The 24,587-nt window shown below is 40.3% G+C and overlaps 1 protein-coding gene across 1 annotated transcript in view; it reads left to right on the top strand.

Annotated features, from left to right (window-relative positions):
- Positions 1 to 24,587, top strand: part of LOC132382383 (protein unc-13 homolog C-like) — a 575,658-nt gene that overhangs the window by 438,029 nt on the left and 113,042 nt on the right. Inside the window, 3 exon segments of the mRNA XM_059952510.1 lie at positions 8,040 to 8,128; positions 17,548 to 17,697; positions 17,996 to 18,119. Of these exon segments, the coding sequence (XP_059808493.1) occupies positions 8,040 to 8,128; positions 17,548 to 17,697; positions 17,996 to 18,119 (363 nt within the window).

Below are 24,587 nucleotides of genomic sequence, written 5' to 3'. Positions count from 1 at the left end.
TTTAAAGGTTAACCAATGCGTTGGTCACTGTGTGCTAACAAAACAGTTCCTGCCAGGCTAATATGTTTCCCTTGAGGAACCTGGCCTCTTTCTCAAAAGGACCAGGCCCAGATTTGGGGGAAGGGCTGGTGCCATGTTGGAGTCGCCATGAGTGAGAGGCCCTTAGAAGGTGGGAAAATTGTTTATTAGTAGAAGGGTCAGGAAACAGTTCAGTAATGGAGTGTGGTAGTGGTATGAAGGGTAGAGGTGTGGAGAAGTTTGCAAGGATTAGTATTGGACTGTGATCAGTGGATTTTTAATTGGGACTGGGTCCATAGTTTATTGGAGAGAGTTCATTATTGGTCGCTGGATCAGCATTGCTGGTTTCAGTTGTTGGATCTGTGATGAGGGCAAGAGATTGTCTGGGAAGGATCAGACAGGAACAAGTAAGACACTGATGTCAGTGTGCCAGTACTTACCTGGGGCCTATTTAAGTTATGCAGGAAGAGATGTTAAAGGTGTAATAAAGACAGCTGTTTCATATGTGCCTGACAATAGTGTGATCTGGTCAAACATTAATGGAGTTTCTGTAAGTTATGTCTGCAATTTCAGTGGAGAGTTAAACTGCTTTGTGCATTAGCTAATAGATGCATACAGGGCCCCAGATGGAAAGTCATGGGTAGTCCAACTGACATGAGGTTCCCAATGCTCATTAATGCTTAATTTTTCACCAGAATCAGCATTCATTGTACATGAGAAGTATGCTACTGTATGTGATCCAATTTCCAGTCATCATTCTCTTTTTTTGCCAACTAACTTGCTCAAATATGTTTCGTGTATGTCCAGTCACTAAAGCTTACCAAGTAAATTACACTTACTGTTTTAACTAACTTCTTCATTCATTTTAAGTTTCAATGTTGTGTCGTGTACTATCTGGGAGTTACTGCAGTTACTCATCTGACAGGTGTTTCCAAAGCCACAGCAGCACACACAATGCAGTCTCCTATCAGTCACATCCCAGTATACTTTGAAGTGTATCATTGTTCCTTGCTGAGTCCCTTCCCAAAAGGACTAGGAATAACTTTACCAGTGGATTGTAATGATTTGAATCCCAGCTGAAATGTTTGTTACTTGCTGGCCTTTGAATCAGATCCTATACCCTCTAAATGAATCCATTACAGTTTATTTTCTGTTTTTTTTAATAATGGGATAAGAAGTGGTATTTTTGTGTCATATTAATGCACATTGAACTCTACTTCTGAAACTTAGTTTTATTTACAGTACACTAGAGGAAGGTTTAATAGCATGTTTAGTACATTCATCAAATTTCTACCTTCAAATACAGTCCTCAGAACAAAATAATCTAAAGCTACAAATAAGAATGAAACAAGTTTTTAAATCCTCTGCAGGTCAGACAACATTTGGGGAGAGAGAAACACAGTTAATGCTTCAGGTCAATAGCCCTGTATCAGGACTAGGAAAGTAGTAATGGCTTTTTTAATTTGCAGAGGGGAAAGGATCAGAGGTAAGTCCTGTGTTGCTGAAGAACCAGGCAGTCAGGTGAAACACACTTCCTTCAGACAGATCAACAATAACTTGTATTACAAACCCAGGAATATTCCATTTCTTTCTCATAGATGCAGTTGCTGCATGTTAATGCAGATGAAATGATAATTTTAATAAGGGAATGGATACATATTTAAAAAGAAAATCTATTGAAGCGATAGGAGAAAAGTATGTGACTGGAAGTAAATTAAATGTTCTTTCAAAAGTCACCACAGGCACAACAGATCACAAAACCCAAAGGTTTATTGTAACTGAGGTTAATAAGTGAGATTGAATACAGCAAGTCTCGTCAGCAGTAGCCAGTGGGCAGTGTTCCACAGGAATATGGCACCAGTACATTTTGGCCCAATTAAGTGGCTGCATCAATTAGCTGAAAATTTAAAGAAATGGTTAAAAGGGCAAAAAAAGCCAAACTACCATTTAACTCAGTAACAAATTATGTATTTAAATGAAATACAGAACAAATTAGAACACTACCAATACTAATACTGTACTATAAAGCTGTGTGTTGCTTCCTAATTGTTATTGACAGGGGAATTAATTCAGTGCATGCTGACATGTTCATTTAGTCAGTCAAAAGAACCAAATCAGTGCAGAGACCTAGTGCTTTCAAACTGTGCTTCAAATCCTCATTTTCATTGTAACATTTAAGATGATTTTCAATACTTCTTGTCAGTACTTGTTAAAGTAGTGAACTCCCAGCCATTTCAGGCCTGAATGGTTGAAACTGCAGAGAGCAAAACAATTCTGAATTGGCTTACTGTTCATTGCTTGCCATCCATCAGTGACAAAAATCACTGGACACAAAAACATAAATGGCACTAAGCACTGTGCCCAAGACTGATGCTAGTTAGTAAATTTTGGCAACTGTCTTCTGCATCAATTAAACGGCATGTGTCCCAAATAAATAAAGGGAATCCCAGCTATTGTTTGATTTGTTTCTGGTCTTTAAGAGCTTTCCCAAATATGTGGCTGCCCTGATTAACCGGAATCCATAAACAAATGCATATTTTTATTTGATTGAAAAAGGATCTGATGTGGAGATAGTTTTCTTTGACTGTTTCTTTTATTATCCTAACTTCAAAACCATCTTATTTCTTTTATCTTCCTGCAATATTGTACAGAAGTCAAGAAAGTCTAACCTCAGCAATGATTCTGATCACTGCAGGATCCTCATGTTCCAAATGCAGTGGCAGCATCCTTTTTATAGGAGCCTGAGGATTGGATTTCATATTAAGCTCGAGCCTTAGCAAATCATTTTAAAGCAATTTAATGCTGAATTCATAGTTTTACTAGTTTTACTGAAACTTTAAAACCTAATGGGATTTGGACAAATGGGTTTATCATTTGCAACTGCTTTCTGCAATGGGGGTCTTCTCCCCAAACATCAATTAATGAGCATTATGAACATTTAAAAGTGAATTTTTGGCCATAGAGTTAAGATAAAGAGAATTTCCATTTTGATTTTACCTTATCTGGTGCCTGAGAATTATCTCAAATTGCTGCTCTTGCAATTAATTATTATAGTGAACCTCGGTCACTATTAAATTGTTATTAAATTAAGATTATTAATTCGAAGTTCAAATGCCCGGTAAAAGTGAAAAATTATTCTTGGCTGTATCTGATATAAAAGGATTTAAATATTCTGCAGCCTTTCTAGATACTGCTGTGGTGGTAGCGACACTGAAAGCCTTAGGTCACGTATGCAGTAGAAGCCCTGTCACATTGGAATAGAAAAGCTGATAGCTGTTAGCTATGAGGGTGGATTTCAACTAGATTGACAGGTGGTGCAGTGAGACGCTGAGCAGATTTGAGGCAAGTGACAAATTGGGGAAAACACTACAATTGATGAGAACATGTTAGTTAATAGCACAGTGAGGAGAACAGCAAAGAATGGTACAAACTTCATTTATTTCAGATGTCATTGATGGAAGGGCCTGTTTTTTCCATGTTTGATGTTCTCACTGTTCCAAGGTACAAGTGTGATAGTGGTATAAGTAAGAGAGAAGAGCAGGTTGCCTTTTAATGAGGGGGGACATAACTACAGTGCTTTGATAAATTATTAGAACAGTACTTCTCAGCAATAGGTGCTTTGACCTATATTGTCATGCTGAACTAACTAAACTAAACTAATCCCTTCTGCCTGCACCTGGTCCATATCCCTCCATTCTGTGCATATTCATGTATATCTATTAGCAGCTGTGTTGTATCTGTAATCACCATTACCCCTCCTGGTTTATTTTAGGTACCCATCACTCTCTGTGTCAAATACTTGCCCTGCCCATCTTATTTGAAATTTCAACTGAAATGCATGCCTCTCTTGTATTAGACATTTCAGATTTTCATAATCTTAAAAACTTCAATCAGGTCTCTCTCTGGTTATTCTTAGGATGGCTTATTCGCCTAGCTCTGTTGTTAATTCACCAAAGAGCCTGTACTGTGCTGTAATATTTGATGTTCTATGTTCTAAATACAAAAGTATTATGAGAAAATGTCCATATCATAATAAATACTGTAATTTCATTGACTATTTTGCATACTAAGCATGTAGGAATATTTGTAGACAAATTCATTTCTTATAAGTGCCTATTCATTTCCATTTTGAAAGCTCCAATGATGAGTGTTTCTGCCATCTGTACAAGCAGTGAGTTCCACATTACAATAATTTTCTTCTATATGTTATTGTTTCTTCCTACCAGAGTTCAACTAAATTTCCAAAGCTTGATGAGTGGTGATATGCTTCTTGTATAAGGTCATATTAATTATAAATGAAACAAACTGGAGGCATGTTTCCTGAACTGTTGAGTGGCTTCAATATTTGTTTACATTTCAGGTTTCAACCATCTTTCTTGTATTTTTACAATTGACTTACTGCAACCACAATGCACATCTTACAATATTTTTAATAATTTTTGGAAATGTAAGTAGAGTCCTAGAGCTGTGCAGCCCTTCAGCCCATCTAGTCTATGCCAAACTGTTATTCTGCCTAGTCCCATAGACCCGCATCTGGACCATAGCCCTTCATACTCCTTCTACCTATATACTTATCCTAACTTATCTTAAGTATTGAAGTCTGACCTGGCAGCTTGTTCACACTCACACCAACCTCTGAGTGAAGAAGTGCTCACTCATGGTCCGTTTGAATATTTCACCTTTAACCCTGAACTTATGACCTCTAGTTTTAGTCTCACCTAAAATCAGAGGAAAAAGTCTGGTTGCATTAACCCTATCTGTACCCCTCATAATTTTATATACCTCTATCAAATCTCCTCTCATTCTCCTGTGTTCCAGGAAATAAAGTCCTAACCTATTCAACCATTTCCTATAACTTAGGTCTTAAAGTCTAGGCATCCTTGTAAATTTTTTGTGTACTCTTTCAATCTTATTAATATGTTGGTGACCAGAACTGCATACAGTACTCCAAACTTGGTCTCATTAATATCTTTCTAACATTCCAACTCCTGTACTCTATACTTTGATTTATGAAGGCAAATATGTCAAAAGCTCCTTTACAACTCTATCTACCCGTGACACCACTTCCAAGGAATTTTGGATCTGTGTTCGTAGATCCCTCTGTTCTACCACACTCCTCAGTGCTCTACTATTATCTGTGCAAGTAATAAACATTTTTTTTGTTACTCTACGAATATCTCAGTTTTGGTTCATAGTGTCAGTTTGCTGAATTCAGAGCATGACAAAAAGGAAATATTATAGTAATATGTCAGGAAATGTCAAAATCTAACCATTCAACTGGATTCAAAGTATGCATGTATAAACCATGTATGGAAACAAACTGCTAATTCATTAATTCAATAAAATCCTACCAAGCTTTTGTATTTTTACAATGTCTGTTTAAAGTATATGAAAATCATTCATTTGCGTAATACAACATTTTCCTTGCACACAGGCCATCTAGCAACAGTCATATTTCAAAATTCAAAAGTTAAATTTACTTCCTAGTTTCCCTATTTAAAATGTTTGATAGTATGCATTAAATTGTCCCAACTAGCAGGCAAATTCCAAAGGTGGATCCCATTAAATAAATTTAATGGGGTTGATGGGTCGAGGTTAAAAAAATTACGTATAGTAGGAAAGGGACTTCCATTGTAAAGGACCTGAAGTTGTCCATATGTAAGAAGGTGACTAAGCAAGAAAAGATATGCAATTTCTTTTGCGACTGCTTTCACATGGTTCTACTGCATATCAAGAAAATAAGTCATTGGAAATCTTTGTTACTCTTTGAGGTTGGGTACACTATTGGTTAAGATTAAATCTAGAATAAGCATGGGTTTAAATCTGAGTGGTCTGTTGCACTGCTGACAGCCCATCTAAAAGCTGCTAGACTGACACTGCATCAAATAATCAGCTTTGAAGGTGCATGCTGCTTTTGCTTGGAAATTTAATGTCAGTTTTTAAATGACAAAATCTCTTAGGATTGTGCTCATCCTTAATGAAATTGAGCGATTTGGGTCATAATGGTGCCCCCCACCCCCCTCTGTATTTCAATGCTTGCAAGAGTATTTGCCAAACTGAGTGAATCTAAACAATTGATACTGAGCATTATGCATTCTGCTTCTGGTGATTAAGCCCGTCCATTTATGTTGCTTGCACACATATTGCAGCATGTCACTGAGATGGACCTGCTCGCTCTCAAGGGTTGATTCACTCAGACTTGAATTGAAATATTTTCCATCCAAATTTAGATGCCAGAAAATGATTTGGATTCTTCTGAATTGATTTAAAAGCCAATATCACAATTAACACTGCTTTTGACATCTACATACTCTTCATACTAAAACATTATCAAAGACTAAACATAAGCTTAAACATGTAGATATTGAGAAAGAGGATGTGCTGGTGCTTTTGGAAAGCATCAAGTTGGATAAGTCGCTGGGACCGGATGAGGTGTATCCCAGGCTACTGTGGAAGGTGAGGGAGGAGATTGCTGAGCCTCTGGTGATGATCTTTGTATCACCAATGGGGACAGGAGAGGTTCCAGAGGATTGGAGGGTTGCGAATGTTGTTCCTTTATTCAAGAAAGGGAGTAGAGATAGCCCAGGAAATTATAGACCAGTGAGTCTTACCTCAGTGGTTGGCAAGTTGATGGAGAAGATCCTGAGAGGCAGGATTTATGAACATTTGGAGAGATATAATATGATTAGGAATAGTCAGCATGGTTTTGTAAAGGGCAGGTCATGCCTTACGAGCATGATTGAATTTTTTGAGGATGTGACTAAGAACATTGATGAAGGAAGAGCAGTTGATGTAGTGTATATGGATTTCAGCAAGGCATTTGATAAGGTACCCCATGCAAGGCTTATCGAGAAAGTAAAGAGGCATAGGATCCAAGGGGACATTGCTTTGTGGATCCAGAACTGGCTTGCCCACAGAAGGCAAAGAGTGATTGTAGACGGGTCATATTCTGCATGGAGGTCGGTGACCAGTGGTGTGCTTCAAGGATCTGTTCTAGGACCCTTACTCTTCATGATTTTTATAAATGACCTGGATGAGGAAGTGGAGGGATGGGTTAGTAAGTTTGCTGATGACACAAAGGTTGGAAGTGTTTTGGATAGTGTAGAGGGCTGTCAGAGGTTACAGCAGGACATTGATAGGATGCAAAACTGGGCTGAGATGGAAGATGTTCAACCCAGATAGGTGTGAAGTCGTTCATTTTCGTAGGTCAAATATGATGGCAGAATATAGTATTAATGGTAAGACTCTCGGCAGTGTAGAGGATCAGAGGGATCTTGGGGTCCGAGTCCATAGGACACTTAAAGCTGCTGCACAGGTTGACTGTGGTTAAGAAGGCATAATATGTTTTGCCTTCATCAATCGTGGAATTGAATTTAGGAGCCAAGAGGTAATGTTGCAGCTATATATTGGACCCTGGTCAGATCCCACTTGGAGTACTGTGCTCAGTTCTGGTCACCTCACTACAGGAAGGATGTGGAAGCCATAGAAAGGGTGCAGAGGAGCTTTACAAGGATGTTGCCTGGATTGGGAAGCAAGCCTTATGAGAATAGGTTGAGTGAGCTCGACTTTTTCTCCTTGGAGTGACGGAGGTGACCTGATAGAGGTGTACAGGGTGATGAAGGGCATTGATTGTGTGGATGGTCAGAGGCTTTTTCTCAGGGCTGAAATGGTTGCCACAAGAAAACACAAGTTTAAGGTGCTGGGGAGTAGGTAGAGAGGAAAAGTCAGGGGTAAGTTTTTTTACTCAGAGAGTGGTGAGTGTGTGGGATGGGCTGCCAGCAACGGTGGTGGAGGCGGATACGATAAGAGTCTTTTAGGAGGCTTTTAGATAGGTTCATGGAGCTTAGTAAAATAGAGGGCTGTGGGTAAGCCTAGTCATTTCTAAGGTAGAGACCTGTTCAGCACAACTTTGTGGGCTGAAGGGCCTGTATTGTGCTGTAGGTTTTCTATGTTCTATAAAGCCTCAGTTATTTGAAATCATCTTGATAGCTCATTCCAAATAATTATCTTCTTTCTTTCAGCTTGATGCAGAGGCCAGTTGTATCTTGAAAGAACTGCAGATCAAACTTAATGGTGTCTTGGATGAACTGAGCAATATCTTTGCCACAAGGTAATACAATGTAATAAAAAAAATCATGTGCAAAGAACAGCATTTGAACAGGTTCTTCTCCAATGTAGCCTGTGTGTGTGTGTGTGTGTGTGTGTGTGTGTGTGTGTGTTTATCATTTATATTTTGGATAATTTCACATTAAATCACAGAAATTCGAGAGTGTGAGGGGACATTCCCATACTTGCTCTATCTAAGGAGAAGGTACTTGGGAAACTGAAAGGTCTCATAAGTCACCTGGACCAGATGGACTATACCCCAAGGTTCTGAAAGAGGTGTCTGAAGAGATTATGAAGGCATTAGTAATGATCTTTCAAGGATCGCTACATTATGAAATGGTTCCAGAGGACTGAAAATTGCAAATGTCTCTCCTCTCTTTATGAAGGGAGGGAGACAGAAGAAAGGAATTTATTGGCCAGTTAGCTTGACTGCAGTGTTAAGAAGATGATGGAGTCCACTGTTAAGAAAGAGGCTTTAGGGTACTTGGAGTTACAGCATATAATTGGCCAAAGACAGTATGCCTGCCAAATAGGTTGGAATTCTTGGAGGAAATTACAGACTGGATAGCCAAAGCAGAATCAGTGGATGGTGTTTACTTGGATTTTCGGAAGACCTTTGACAAAGTGCCACACATGAAGCTGCTTTCAAGATAAGAACCCATGGTATTACAGGAAAGATCCGAGCAAGGATAGAAGATTGGCTAACTGGCAGGAAGCAAAGATAGCCAGTGGATGTTGTGTACCTAGATTTTCAGAAGGCATTCGATAAGGTGCCACATAGGAGATTGGTGAGTTAAATCAGAGCTCATGGCATTGGGGGCAGGGTTTCAACATGGATAGAAAACTGGTTGGCAGATAGAAAGCAAAGGGTAGCAGTGAATGGGTGTTTCTCGGACTGGCTGGAGGTGACTAGTGGGGTACCACAGTGCTCTGTATTGGGACCACAGCTCTTTACGATTTATGTCAACGATTTAGATGAGGGCATTGAAAACTATATCAGCAAGTTTGTTGACGATACTAAACTGGGTGGCAGTGTGACATGTGAAGAGGACGTTAGGAGAATACAGGGAGACTTGGATAGGCTGGGTGAGTGGGCAGATACTTGGCAGATGTCATTCAATGTGAATAAATGTGAAGTTATCCACTTTGGAAGCAGGAACAAGAGGGCAGAGTATTGTCTGAACAGTGTAGAGTTAGGTAAGGGAGAAATGCAAAGAGACCTAGGAGTCCTAGTTCATCAGTCAATGAAGGTGAATGAGCAAGTGCAACAGGCAGTGAAGAGGGCAAATGGAATGTTGGCCTTTATTACCAGGGGAATTGAGTACAAGAGCAAGGATGTCCTTTTGCATTTGTACAGGGCCCTGGTGAGACCACACCTGGAATATTGTGTACAGTTTTGGTCTCCAGATTTGATGAAGGACATTCTGGCAATTGAGGAAGTGCAGCGTAGATTCACTAGGTTGATTCCTGGGATGGCAGGGCTGTCTTACGCAGAGAGATTGGAGAGATTGGGCTTGTATACACTGGAATTGAGGAGATTGAGAGGGGATCTGATTGAAACGTTTAAGATAATTAAAGGATTTGATAGGATTGAGGCAGGAAATATGTTCCAGATGTTGGGAGAGTCCAGTACCAGAGGGCATGGATTGAGAATAAGAGGTCAGTTATTTAAAACAGAGTTGAGGAAGAGCTTCTTCTGCCGGAGAGTTGTGGAGGTGTGGAATGCACTGCCTCAGAAGATGGTGGAGGCCAATTCTCTGGATGCTTTCAAGAAGGAGCTAGATAGATATCTGATGGATAGGGGAATCAAGGGATATGGGGACAAGGCAGGGACTGGGTATTGATAGTGAATGATCAGCCATGATCTCAGAATGGCGGTGCAGACTCGAGGGGCCGAATGCTGTACTTCTGCACCTATTGTCTATTGTCTATTAAGAATAAAGGGAGCCTTTTCTGGTTGCCTGCTGGTGACTAGTAGCATTCCACAGAGGTGAGTTTTAGGACTTTTTTTCACGTTATATGTCAATGATTTGGATGATGGGATTAACGACTTTGTGGCCAAGTTTGCAGAATATACAAAGATAGGAGAAGGGACAAGGTAGTGTTGAGGAAGCAGAACTTCTCAGAAGGACTGAGACAGATTGAGAAAATGGGCAAAGAAGTGGCAGATGGAATATAGTGTGGGTTATGCAGTTTGGTAGAAAGAATGAAGGCACAAACTATTTTCTAAACAGTGAGGAAAATTAATTTTAAAAAATCACAGGTGCAATGTGACTTGGGGGTCCATATGCAGGATTCCCTAAAGGTTTATTTTCAGGTTAAGTCTGTGGTAAGGAAGGCAAATGCAATATTAACATACACTTCGAGAGGACTAGAATATAGAAGCAAGGATAAAATGCTGAGGCTTTATAAGGCACTAGTCAGACCTTCAGACCTCACTTGGAATATTGTGTGCAGTTTTGGGCTACTTATCTAAGAAAAGATGTGCTGGCATTGGAGAGGGTTAAAAGGAGGTTCACGAAAATGGTTCCAGAATTGAAAGGGTTAATGTATGAAGAGTGTATGTCCATTTAGAACAGAGATGTGAAGAAATTTCTTTAGTCAAAGGGTAGTGAATCTGTGGAATTTGTTGCTACATACAGCTATGGCGGGCAAATCATTGGATATATTTAAAGAAGAGATTGAAAGATTCTTGATTAGTCATGTGTCAAAGGTCACGATGAAAAGGCAGGAGAAAGGAGTTGAGAGGGATACTCAGTAGATGAAATGGCAAAGAAAAAATGTTCCAAATGGCTTAATTCTACTCCTAATTCTGGTCTTATGGACTTGTGTTCTGTATCTATAACTTAAAAAGCTTAATTAGATATCATAAAAGAGACCCCAAAGTGCTATAAACGTTTACTGGCTCTACTTGTTTCTGTTGGTTGACTTTATCTGATATCAATCACTGACATTGCTGACAGATTGTATGCAAGTGGCTTCAATTTTAGCAAAATATATGTCGCAGAATAATCTGACAATACCCAGCTACTCTCAGTCACCTGCTTTCCAACTCATCTGGATAATGTAGGATGAATTGCCCAGATGCACCATCTCTGAAGTTTAATACCTACAATAGGCCAGCAACTGATTCCAGGTTAAAAGGCCTTTGGAACATTGTGTAGGAACTGGCTGTCCACTGTAACTGTATAGTTAGTTAAAATATACCATTGGTATAATTGTTGTAGCCCATGTCCTTGTTTGTAATAAAAGAGGAAAATGCTTAGGAGTACTTAACAGGTCAGGTGGCATCTCTATAGAAACATAGATACAGTATGGTGCCATGGTAACAGTAGTTAACATGATGCTATTACAACTTGGGGTGTCAAGGTTTGGAGATTAATTCTTATGTGATCTATAAGGAGTCTATACGTTCTCCCTATGGAATGCGTGGGTTTTCTCTGAATGCTCCAGTTTCTTCCCACAGTCCAAACACATACCGAATTGACTATGGTAAATCGTCCCTTGATTAGACTAGGGTTAAATTGCAGCTTTAGCTCAATAATCTCACTGCCCATTACACTGCTGGCAGCAATGAAGGTCCTCCATCTCTGTCTGTTCTTGGCTATCAAAACCAATTTTGGTTTTGGCAGTGTTCAGGACTTCCTTCGTTGTGCCAGTAGTTTCTTCTCGGTTTTCAGTACTGTCAGTCAGCACGTCCCAGGTGGAGACTCAGGAAATCCGTCACACACAGGCATACTGGAAAAGGATTCCTCATTGTTGTCTCTGTAGCAGTTTTGTTTTACAGTCAGGGTTAGCCCTGAGCTGAACCTCCAAACCAGGAGGACCTTTGGACCACTCGTAGACTGGCCTTTACCCTTTGACCTGTTTGGCATGGGTGACCCTACCAGGAGTAAAGCACAAGGCCCTGATTCCAGCCAACATAACTCTCTGGGTCATTGAGGTGCCTAAGCCTCCAAACCCTATAAGATTGTGGTTCTCTTGGAGGGTAGCTCAATAAGTAAGTGAGTAAATGAACATGACTTTGAGCAGCCTTTTTCTAGCCGTATTGAGACAACCTAAAGAGAAGAGGTTGACACCCTGACACAGTGGTGCCAGGATAACAACCTCTCCCTCAATGTCCAAAGACTGTGGATTACAGGAGGGATGGAGACAAGCTCGGCCCAAAAGGTCCACAGTTGAGAGGATGAGTAGTTTCAGGTTCCTCAGAATACACATCACCGATGATTTCACCTGGACTGTACATTTTGGCTTTGGGGCAAAAAAAAGCACAACAGTGTCTCTTCCACCTCAGGTGACTGCAGAAGTTCAGCATGGGCTCCCAAACCCTGAAGACCTTCTACAGGGGCACCATTGAGAGCATACTGACTGGCTATACCACCACCAGATACAGGAATTGCATCAACCTTGATCGCTGGGCACTGCAGAGAGTGGTACAGACAGCCCAACCCATCTGTAGATATGAACTTCCCTCCATTGAGGACATTTACAGCAGTAGGTTCATAAAGAAGGCCTGGAAGATCACCGGGGACACCAGTCACCCCAACCATAAACTGTTTCAGCTGCTTCTGCCTGGCAAACACTACCACAGCATTAAAGCCAGGACCAACAGGCTGTGGGACATCTTCTTTCTACAAGCCATTAGACTTTTAAATTCACGTGTCTGTACATTGTGATGGAGTCATAACACAAAGATTTTTACTCCCTGACGTTGTGGGATGGATGTAAATAAATTCAAATGCTAATTAATTAATTAATAACTTTATGTAGAAATTGGAACATTTATTAAGCATGTTTAAACAAATAAAAAGACACTGGTTGCCCTCCAATCTGTCAGCCCATTGCGCTAGTCTCTGAAACAAGGTTGAATTATTATGGACATTTGCCACTTTCACTTGCTGATTTTGGCTTGGCTAATTGTGCATTCTGGATTAAAAGAGGTACATTTCTATTTCTGCACTTGTTGCTGTTTTACCTTGATGCATATTTAGACATACAACAATATAGCACATATACAATCCCTTCATCCCAACATGTCCATGCAGCAAGTCACAATTCCCTATGATCAGTGCATATCCCTCTAAACCAGGTGTTCCCAGCCTGGGGTCCATGGATCCTTTGCGTATTGATCCATGGCATAAAAAAGGCTCACCACATTTGAAAAATGCCTGACCAAAAAAACTCAAAGGGTTGCTGCTTCCTAGGAGGGAGGAATCAGATGCATGTTTTTGCTTGTGAATTAACGGACTGAAATGAACAACAGCCTTTTGCTGTGTGAACTTTGATTAGACAGTGGCACAGAAGCAGTAGAAATGTTTTGGCACAAGTACAGACTGTTGTTTGAAAAACCCAGTCTGCATAAAAGAGAGGCATTGTGTAGTGGAGCAGTCATTGTTGGACTGGCCTGAGTCAGAGTGGTGAGGCTTTGACGTAACAGGCTCTGGTGAGAACAGGCAGAGGTGAGGTAAATAGGTAAATTTATTTCTTCTTTAACTTTTGAAAGAATAGGGGGTATGTCTGCAGGTCCAGTGTTCTGTTCTGGGTGTCACATGTGGGTTTGTTTAGGCCTCCAAGTAGTAGGCAAGATGTGGAGTTGAGATTGCAAAGGAAGCTGGAAAGGACATGTAATAAGAGTAATGTCACAATTGCAATGGGACTGTTAAATATGCAAGGGATTGGGAAAATCAGGTTGGTGTCAGATTGCAAGAGAGGGAATTAGTTGAATGCCTATGAGATGGCTTTTTAGAGCAGCTTGTGTTTGAGCCCACTCTGGGAAAGACCATCTTAGATTGTGTAATAATCGAGATGTTATTAGGAAGCTTAAGGTAAAAGAACCTTTAGGAGACAGTGATACTGCAACTAGAGCGGGAGAGGCATAAGTCACATGTAATAGTCTTAAAGAAGTTGTTCTCAAATGGCAATGGTAGGTAGCCTTGACTGACAGGGCAAGTTATGGACAAAGGAACAAATCAAGGAAAGGGCATAAAATGTAGAAAAAGTGAGTGGGAAGTTGGATGATTGGGAAGCTTTTAAAATCCAACAAAAGATAACTAGAAGAGCCATAAGGAGGAAAAAGATGAAATATGAGGGCAAACTATCCAATAATACAAAGTGGGATACTAAAAAGTATTTTCTGTTATTTAAAGGGTAAAAGGAATGTGAGAGTTGATATTGAACCACTTGAAAATGATGCTGGTGAGGTAGTAATGGGGGACAGAGAAATGACTGATGAACTTAAGTACTTTGCATCAGTCTTCACTGTGGAAGACACTAGCAGTGTGTTAGAGGGCCGTGAGCATCAGGGAGCAGGAGTGAGTGCGATTGTCATTACAAAGTCAAAAATGCTAGGCAAACTTAAGGTGGATTAGTCACCTGGACCAGATGGACTACATCCTAGAGTTCTGAAAGAGTTTGCTGAAGAGATAGCAGATATATTGGTTGTAAATCTTTCAAGAATCACTTGATTTTGACATGGTTCCCGAGGACTTGAAAATTGCAGTTGTCACTCCACCCTTTAAGAAGGGAAGAAGGCAAAAGAAAGGAAATTATAGGCCAGTTAGCCTAACCGCAGTGGTCGGGAAAGTGTTGAAGTCTATTATTAAGGATGAGGTTTCAGGTTACTTGGAGACTAATGATAAAATAAGTCAAGGTTTCTGAAAAGAGAAATCTTGCCTGACAAATCATTTAGAAATCCTCGAGTAAGTAATAAGCAAGGTGGGCAAAGGAGAGGCCATGGATATCACTTACTTGGATTTTCAGAGGGCATAAGGTGCCACACATGAGACTGCTTAACAAGATAAAATCCTACGGCATGGATAGAGGAATAGCTAACAGGCAGGAGACAGCAAGTGGGAATAAAGGGGGACTTTTCTGGTTGGCTGAGAGTGACTAGTGGTGTTCCTTATGGATCAGTATTGGGATTGCTACTTTTTACATTGTTTCTCAATGATTTAGATAATGTTATTGATAGCTTTGCGGCAAAGTTTATGGATGATATGAAGATAAGTGGGGGTGTGGGTAGGTAGTGCAGAGGACTTGGACAAATTAGAAGAATGGGGGAAAAAGTGGCATATGGAATACGGTGTTGGAAAATGTATGATGAGGCATTTTGATAAAAGGAACAGAAGTGCGGACTGTTATCTAAATGGGGAGAAAGTTCAAACATCAGAGGGACTTGGGCATCCTCATGTAAAACTCCCAGAAGGTTTATTTACAAGTTGAGTCTGTGGTAAAGAAGGCAAGTGCAATGTTGGATTTATTTCAAGGGGAATAGATCTAAAACAAGGAGAAAATGCTAAGCTTTTATAAGATACTAGTCAGGCCATGCTTGGAGTATTGTCAATAGTTTTGGGCCCCGTATCTCAGAAAGGATGTGTTGTGATTGGAAAGAGTCCAGAGGAGGTTCACAAGGATGATTCTGGGAATGAAGGTGTTAACATATGAGGAATGGTTGGCAGCTTTGACCTGTACTCACTGGAGCTTAAAAGAATGTGAGGGGATGTCGTTGAAACGTAATAATTGTTGGAAGGATTAGATAAGGTGGATGTGGAGAGGATGTTTCCTATGCTGGGAGTGTCTAGAACTAGAGGGCACAGCCTCAAAATTGAGGGGCAACCTTTAGAACAGAAGTAGAGGAATTCTTTTTTAGCCAGAGAGTAGTGAATCTGTGGAATGCTCTGTCACAGACAGCTGTGGAGGCCATGACTGTGGGTATATGTAAAGTGAAAATTGAATCGTTTCCTGGAGATCTAAAGTTATGGTGAGAAGGCAGGTTTATGAGGTTGAGTGGGATCCAGTCAGTAATGGTGGAGCAGATTTGATAAGCTGAATGACATTATTTTGCTCCCATGTCTTTGGGTCTTGTGGCCTAAACTTCCTTTGACTCTTGATTTTCTGTCATCCTTTGCGATATCTAATTTTGCTTTATAATACAAGAGCAATGGTGTTTTCAGCTGACAGACTGCTGTTGACAATTGGTTCTTGCAGTAAGTTGTCTTTTTCTGTCATGGTTTTGTCGGACCTTGTTAATGTTTCTTCAACAATCTTGCTTATTATGTTCCTCAGATTCATATGGGTGTTGTGCTGCTATTTGAACATTTACTTAGGGTTTCTTCGTGGTCATTCATCTTTTCTGTTCTTGACAAGACTTTTAGACTAATTTCCATGATTTTGACAATGTAATTACCACCTCCTCTGTGTTAGTGAGTTCATTAAATATTTTATGATTTGCATGGTACATTTTTTGATTTCATCCAGCCATCATTGAAAAATGCAAAGTTGTCCAAATAGTTAAGAAGATTTATATTGATTTAGCATTTCATATTTTGCTGCAGTAATGTTAAAGGATCATTTTCGCTATCACCAAGGAAACCATTTTCTTATAAGTCATGGATTTTAATAACTTGTTCCCAATTCTCATTGGCAATTGATAATTAGGTTTACTAGTATGTGGAGCTTCTGCCTACAAAATGATAAAATAACAGACAAAGCTGAAAAAATATTGAAATTCCATGTAAAAATGTCACAAATACCAATAAATTGTGTAAGGGCATAGTGAGATACGACAGGAACACTCATATTAAACTCACTTTTCCTAAGGTAATAATCCTTCAGATCGTGGATTATTTTTGGAAGGTTATTTGTTATAAACTGTAACTTGGAGGAAACTGTAGTGGGAGGAGATGTAGAGACATATTAACAAAAAAGTTTTCCTATTCAATTCCCCCACAACTGTGATACCCCAATCCCCTGCAATCATCAGTTTGCAATACATAAAAGAGAATTAGATTACTGCTTGCGTATGGATGGACAGATGTCACATGAAGTGCAGATCAGCACGAGAGCATCTGACCTATCTGGTGCCTACTGGATGATCAGTGAATGTTACCCGATGCGCTCATTAAGGTGGGAGGTATGTCATGGAGGAAGTGCTTCTGGCACAATAGTAATTAATCTCTCCTTTCCTCAATTCTATTAACAGTAGGTTAAGCAACATGTGGATTTTATTTGTAAATCTGTATTACACAAAGATGGCCTGTCAACATGGGCCTCAGATGTATGGTCTGCAGTCTTGCGCTCTTCTAATTGGTCAGTTAATTGGGCATGAACAAGCAACTGCCTGCCCTTCTTCTGGCTAGACTTTTATTTTCACTAAGCATGATATTTTAAGTACAAATCTAGCATTACAATGTGCACAGAAAGCTTTTCTTTTGAAAATGGTGTCTCAGTACCTCTGTGTACTGATACTTGGCACCAAGTCTCTTGCCCTGTTGTATGTTCAAAGCTGAATTCCAGCATTGCCTTTACTTCTTTACTTTGTATGTAAAGGCAAAGGTGAGAGCTTTGTTTTAATATTTTGTTGCAAATATTGCTGTTTGGCTTTTCATGTGTGGATTTATCACTAATCCTGCTTAATTGGTTTAGTTTCCAGTCTGTAATCGAAGAATGTGTGAAACAGATGAACCTCGAGTTGTATCAAATGAGAGGAAATGGAAACGCATCTGCCAACAGAAACAACGCAGCCCTCGATGCAGAAACTGTTTTGAGGCCTTTAATGGACCTTCTAGATAAAAAGTAAAGTGATTCTATCAATAATATTTAGCCCAGAGATATTCATTTCACCTAGTCTTTCATAATTTTACAGTTATCCATCATTGAATAGGCAATCAATTATATGAAATGCAAATATTATGGGGACAGCTTGGAATTTGGTCTTTAAAATGTAGTTATAAGGAAACTGCTATTCCAGCCTATTTTAACTGAAATGTATATTATATATTTATATGTACTGGTAGATTTGGTGAAGCATAATGCAAGCCTTTTGATGTCCTAACTGCCTGGCAACAGTTCATATTTTACTTTTTTATTCTAGTCTCACACTGTTTGCTAAAATCTGTGAGAAGACTGTTCTAAAAAGGGTTCTGAAGGAGCTTTGGAAATTAAATCTGAACACAATAGAAAGAAAGATTGTTCTGCCTCCGCTAACTGACCAAAGTGTAAGTATCAGACAACCTTTGCCGTAGACTCTTTAATAAATGAATAGTTAAAAATGGATATTCACCTTCCTTTCAAATATCCTGTTGGAAGCCAGAGATGGCACAGATTCCTAATGCACATACTGAAGTGAAAATAACATAGCTATGAGATTAAATGTCAGTGCAAATAAATTGATAATGTACCTACTGGGCAATCTGTCATCCGCTTGTACTCAAGAACTATCAAGAATCAAGAAGTTTGGGTGGCACAGAAACGTAGAAGTTAGTGTAATACTATTAGAGCTCTGGTGACCCAGGTTCAATTTTGACACTGTCTGTAAGGAGTTTGTATATTCTCCCCAGGACAGTGTGGGTTTCCTCAATGTTCCTAACACATTTCAAATTGGTCACATGGGTGTAACACATGGAACTAAGGAACTTGTACATGGTGATCTTAGGCAGTCCCTCAGCATGAAGGATAATGGACCTGCATTCTGGATCTGTGGGTTCTGAGGTGGCAACGTAGGAAGAGCAAACTTCCACGGGTAAGGGCAGGCAGTTGGGAAGTTTGGGAGCAAATCTATTTCTTCCTCCACTTAGGCAGGCTCTGTGCATGCTCACCACTCATCGTGTCCATATAGAGGAGCCCTGGGCCAGCAGGTTCCGGGAGTACTTCTTCAAGGAGGCTTTGAGCATGTCCCTGAAGCTTTTCCTCTATCTGTTTGGTAATTTCTTCTAACGATAGACTTTGGTACAGAGTATCAGTTTCAAAAGTCTGATATCAGACATGCGAACAACATGACCCAACTAATGTAGCTAATAGAGAGTCAATAAGTGGTATTTTTCTTGATCTACAGGGATCACCAGTGCAGGAGTGGGATATACTCTGAGGTTTTGAACAGTGTCTTTTTACCATGGCATCATTCTTCCACACTAACCTCACAGGCAGCACATTCAATTGTCTTGCTGATTGAGAAAATATAGAGCTTCTACAGTCTCCTGGGTAAAGGATTCTCAGATCTTTCCCTTGGATTGTGGAATTCAGTTCTCGCTTGGTCCTCTGTTGACCTACTCTACTTTTTGAGTCTCTTCCTCCATATTTTATCTGAAAGTGAAGAAACTGGAGAAAGGGTAACAGCAAATTAATTTCCTCACTTCTACTTTACCTCACCTTCACCTCACTTTACTCATTGGGGTTGATTGCCCACGTATAAGCAGCTAGTTGTTCCAGCTCTATCAGCTCTTGCTTGCTGCTCGTGGTACTGCTGTCATTACCGCAGCAGAAGGTAAAAAGTTGCAGGAAACATCAAACATTGAATGAAACCAGAGAGTGATTAAACCTCAGGGCTTACTGCTCGATCCATTAAGTGATGAGTCCTGAATAACAGGATGAATAGAGATGGTTTGTTTCCCATCAATAAATGAGTGATAAATATCGAGCAAAGTAGTCTGTGGCCATTTGCAGGAGTATGATTTATTTAAATCTAGGGTACAATGAGCTCACTTTCTGTTTCATTATATTTATGACATGACTGACAAACTATTTTTTAAACAGATGTCACTGTCAAGTTGCCAATGTGCAACACAGAGACATCATTAAAATGAAATACTTGCCTCTGGAAACATAAAAAACTGCTTGGCATTGCACAAGTTATATAAATATAATATTATTTATGAAAGAGAAGATAACCATTGTCAACCACTTTTCAGTAAAACACTGCACACCACCATGAAAGAACATAGAAAATATACAGCATATCACAGGCCCTTCGGCCCACAATGTTGTGCCAACCAAGTAACCTGCTCTAGAAGCTGCCTAGAATTTCCCTACAATGTAGCCTCTATTTTCCTAAGCTCCATGTAACTATCTAAGAGTCTCTTAAAAGACCCTATTATATCCACCTCTACCGCCTTTGCTGACAGTGTATTGCACACACCCACCACTCTGTGTGAAAATCTTGCCTCTGACCTCTTGTACCTACTTCCAAGCATTCGGAATAAGGTGGACGATCTCGTGGCACAATTAGAGATTAGTCGGTATGACTGAGTTGTGGCAGAAAGGCCATAGTTGGGAGTTTAACATCAAAGGATATACTTTATATCAAAAGGACAGCTGGTGTGGCTCTATTGGTAAGAGATGACATTACATCTTTAGAAAGAAATGCCATAGGCTCAGAGAATCTTGAATATTTGTTGGTGGATTAAGAAATTGCAAGGGTAAAAAAACATTATGGCATGTAAAAAGGCTGATGTCACAATTGTAATGGGGATTGGGAAAATCTGGCTGGTTATCGGATCGCAAGAGAAGGAATTGTGTTTGAGCCTACTGGAGGAAAGGCTATCTCAGATTGGGTGTTGTGTAATAGAAACATTGAAAACCTACAGCACAATACAGGCCCTTCGGCCCACAAAACTGTGCTGAACATGTCCCTATCTTAGAAATTACTAGGCTTACCCATTGCCCTCTATTTTACTAAGCTCCATATAACTATCTAAAAGTCTTTTAAAAGACCCTAAAGACCCTCCACCACCATTACTGCCAGCCCATTCTACGCACTCACCACTCTGAGCAAAAAACTTACCCCTGACGTCTCCTCTGTACTTATTCCCCAGCACCTTAAATGTGTGTCCTCTTGTGGCAACCATTTCAACCCTGGGAAAAAGCCTCTGACTATCCACACGATCAATGCCCCTCATCACCTTGCACACCTCGATCAGGTCACCTCTCATCCTCTGTTGCTCCAAGGAGAAAAGGTTGAGTTCACTCAACCTATCCTCATAAGGCAAGTTCCCCAATCCAGGCAACATCCTTGTAAATCTCCACTGCACCCTTTCGATAGCTTCCACATCCTTCCTATATAGTGAGGCGACCAGAACTGAGCACAGTAGTCCAAGTGGTTTCTGACCAGGGACCTACATAGCTCCAACATTACCTCTCGGCTCCTAATTTCAATTCCATGATTGATGAAGGCCAATACACTGTACACCTTCTTAACCACAGAGTCAACCTGCGCAGCTGCTTTGAGCGTACTATGAACTCGGACCCCAAGATCCCTCTGATCCTCCACACTGCCAACAGTCTTATCATTAATACTATATTCTGCCATCATATTTGACCTACCAAAATGAACCTCTTCACACTTACCTGGGTTGAACTCCATCTGTCACTTCTCAGCCCAGTTTTGCATTCTATCAATGTCCTGCTGTAATCTCTGACAGCCCTCCACACTATCCACAACACCTCTAACCTTTGTGTCACCAGCAAACTTACTAACCCATCCCTCCACTTCCTCATCCATGTCATTTATAAAATCACGAAGGGTCCAAGAACAGATCCCTGAGACATACCACTGGTCACCGACCTCCATGCAGAATATGACCCATCTATAACCACTCTTTGCCTTCCATATACACTACATCTACTGCTCTTCCTTCATCAGTGTGTTTAGTCACATCCTCAAAATATTCAATCAGACTCGTAAGGCAAGACCTGCCCTTAACAAAGCCATGCTGACTACTCCTAATCATATTATACCTCTCCAAATGTACATAAATCCTGCCTCTCAGGATCTTCTCCATCAACTTAGCAACCACTGAAGTAAGGTTCACTGGTCTACAATTTCCTGGGCTATCTCTACAACATTCGCCGCCCTCCAATGCTTGGGGAACCTCTTCCATCCCTATTGATGATGCAAAGATTATTGCCAGAGGCTCAGCAATCTCTTCCCTTGCCTCCCACAGTAGCCTGGGGTACATCTCATCTTGCAGCAACTTATCCAACTTGATGCTTTCCAAAACCTCCAGCACATCCTCTTTCTTAATATCTACATGCTCAAGCTTTTCAGTCTGCTGAAAGTCATCACTACAATCACCAAGATCCTTTTCCATAGTGAATACTGAAGTAAAGTATTCATTAAGTACCTCTGCTATTTCCTCTGGTTCCATACACACTTACCCACTGTCACACTTGATAAGTTCTATTCTTTCATGTCTTATCCTCTTGCTCTTCACATACTTGTAGAATGCCTTGGGGTGTTCCTTAATCCTGCCTGCCAAGGCCTTCTCATGGCCCATTCTGGCTCTCCTAATTTCCTTCTTAAGCTCCTTCCTATTAGCCTTATAATTTTTTAGATCTCTAACGTTACTTAGCTCTCTGAACCTTTTGTAAGCTTTTCTTTTCTTCTTGACAAGATTTATTACAGCCTTTGTACACCACAGTTCCTGTACCCTACCATAACTTCCCTGTTTCATTGGAACGTACCTGTACAGAAGTCCACACAAATATCCCCTGAATATTTGCCACATTTCTTCCATACGTTTCCCGGAGAACATCTGTTTCCAATTTAAACTTCCAATTTCCTGCCTGATAGCCTCATAATTCCCCTTACTCCAATTAATTGCCCAGATCTTATTAGGGTGTTTAATGTAAAGCAACCCTTTGGAGGCAGTGATCGCAGTATGATTGAATTCATCCTGCAATTTCAGAGGGAGAAGCATAAGCCACAGGTAGTAGTATTACAATGGAATAAGCAGAATTACAGAGGGATGAGAGAGGAGCTTGCCCAGGTGGATTGGAGGAAGATGTTAGCAGAAATTACGGCAGAGCAGAGTTGGCTGAAGTTTCTTGGAATAGTTCACCAAACCCAGTATAGGTGTGTTCCACAGAAGTTCTCAGTTGGCTGGGGTACCCAACTGTGGCTGACAAGTGAAGTTAAGGATGGCATAAAAGCCAAGGAAATGGCACATAATGTAGCAGAAGTAAAGGGAAGTTGGATGATTGGGAATTTTTTAAAATCCAACTGAAGGCAACTAAAAAGGCTATAAGAAGGGAAAAGATGAAATATGAGGGCAAACTAGCCAATAATATAAAGCAGGATACTAGAACTTTTTCCAGTTATATAAAGAGTAAAGGGAGGTGAGATAATTAAAGGATTTGATAGGATTGAGGCAGGAAATATGTTCCAGATGTTGGGAGAGTCCAGTACCAGAGGGCATGGATTGAGAACAAGAGGTCAGTTATTTAAAACAGAGTTGAGGAAGAGCTTCTTCTCCCAGAGAGTTGTGGAGGTGTGGAATGCACTGCCTCGGAAGACGGTGGAGGCCAATTCTCTGGATGCTTTCAAGAAGGAGCTAGATAGATATCTGATGGATAGGGGAATCAAGGGATATGGGGACAAGGCAGGGACTGGGTATTGATAGTGAATGATCAGCCATGATCTCAGAATAGCGGTGCAGACTCGAGGGGCCGAATGGTCTACTTCTGCACCTATTGTCTATTGTCTATTGTCTAATTAATATTGGACCACTGGAAAATGATACTGGTAAGGTAGTAATGGGGACAAAGAAATGGCTGATGAACTTAATAAGCATCAGTCTTCTCTGTGGAAGACACTAGCAGTCTGCCAGAGGTCCATGAGTGTCAGGGAGCAGGAGTGAGTGCCATTGCTATTACAAAGGAAAAATGTGCTAGGCAAACTGAAAGGTCTTAAGGTTGATTGATAATTTTCTGGTTGGCTGACAGTGACTAGTGGTGTTCCTCAGGAGTCAGTATTGGGACCGCTACTTTTCACATTGTTTGTCAATTACTTAGACAATGGAATTGATGGCTTTGTGGCAAAGTTTGTAGATGAAACAAAGATAGGTGGAGGGGTAGGTGGTGCTCAGGAAGCAATGCAATTGCAGCAGGACTTAAAGAAATTGGAAGAATGGGCAAAAAGTGGCAGATGGAATATAGTGTTGGGAAATGAATGATAATCCATTTTGGTAAAAGGAACTATATTGCATTCTAGTATATAAATAAGGAGAAAATTCAAACATTAGAAGTGCAAAGGGACTTGGGAGACATCATTCAAGACTCCCAGAACTAGAGGGACAGCCTCAAAATTGAGGGGTGACCTTTTAGAACAGAAGTAAGGACGTATTTTTTTAGCCAGAGAATAGTGAATCTGTGGAATGCTCTACCACAAACTGCAGTGGGTATATTTAAAGTGGAAGATTGTGGTCAGGGCATCAATAGATATGGTGAGAAGGCAGATGAATGAGGTTGAGTGGGATCTGTGATCAGCAGTGATGGAATGGTGGAGCAGACTCAATGGGCTGAATAGTCTAATTGTGATCATATATCTTATGGGGTTATGGTCACATATACAGGAAACCTGCATCTCTCTCTGGAATGGCTAAACATACAGAACATGGGACAAGCACCAAGACATTCTGACACTACTTTGGAAGTTTTGTTGGGAAAAGTGAAAGAGAAAAAGCAGGGGACTTTCCAACAGATGCTCAGAAAGATGGGACTCGAACTTAGAGTATTATTCCGAGATCAGGGAAGGACTGTTCAAAGTTCAATGCAAATTTTATTCTCAAAGTACATATAGTCACCATATACAACACTGAAAATCATTTCCTTGTGGGCATACTCAATAAATCGATAGAATGATATCTATAACAGAATCAATGAAAGACTGCCCAACTTGGGCATTTAACCAA

The sequence above is a fragment of the Hypanus sabinus genome, chromosome 28 (assembly GCF_030144855.1).
Source record: "Hypanus sabinus isolate sHypSab1 chromosome 28, sHypSab1.hap1, whole genome shotgun sequence".
In the NCBI taxonomy this organism is placed as follows: Eukaryota; Metazoa; Chordata; class Chondrichthyes; order Myliobatiformes; family Dasyatidae; genus Hypanus; species Hypanus sabinus.
This window is presented reverse-complemented; position numbering and strand designations above follow the sequence as displayed.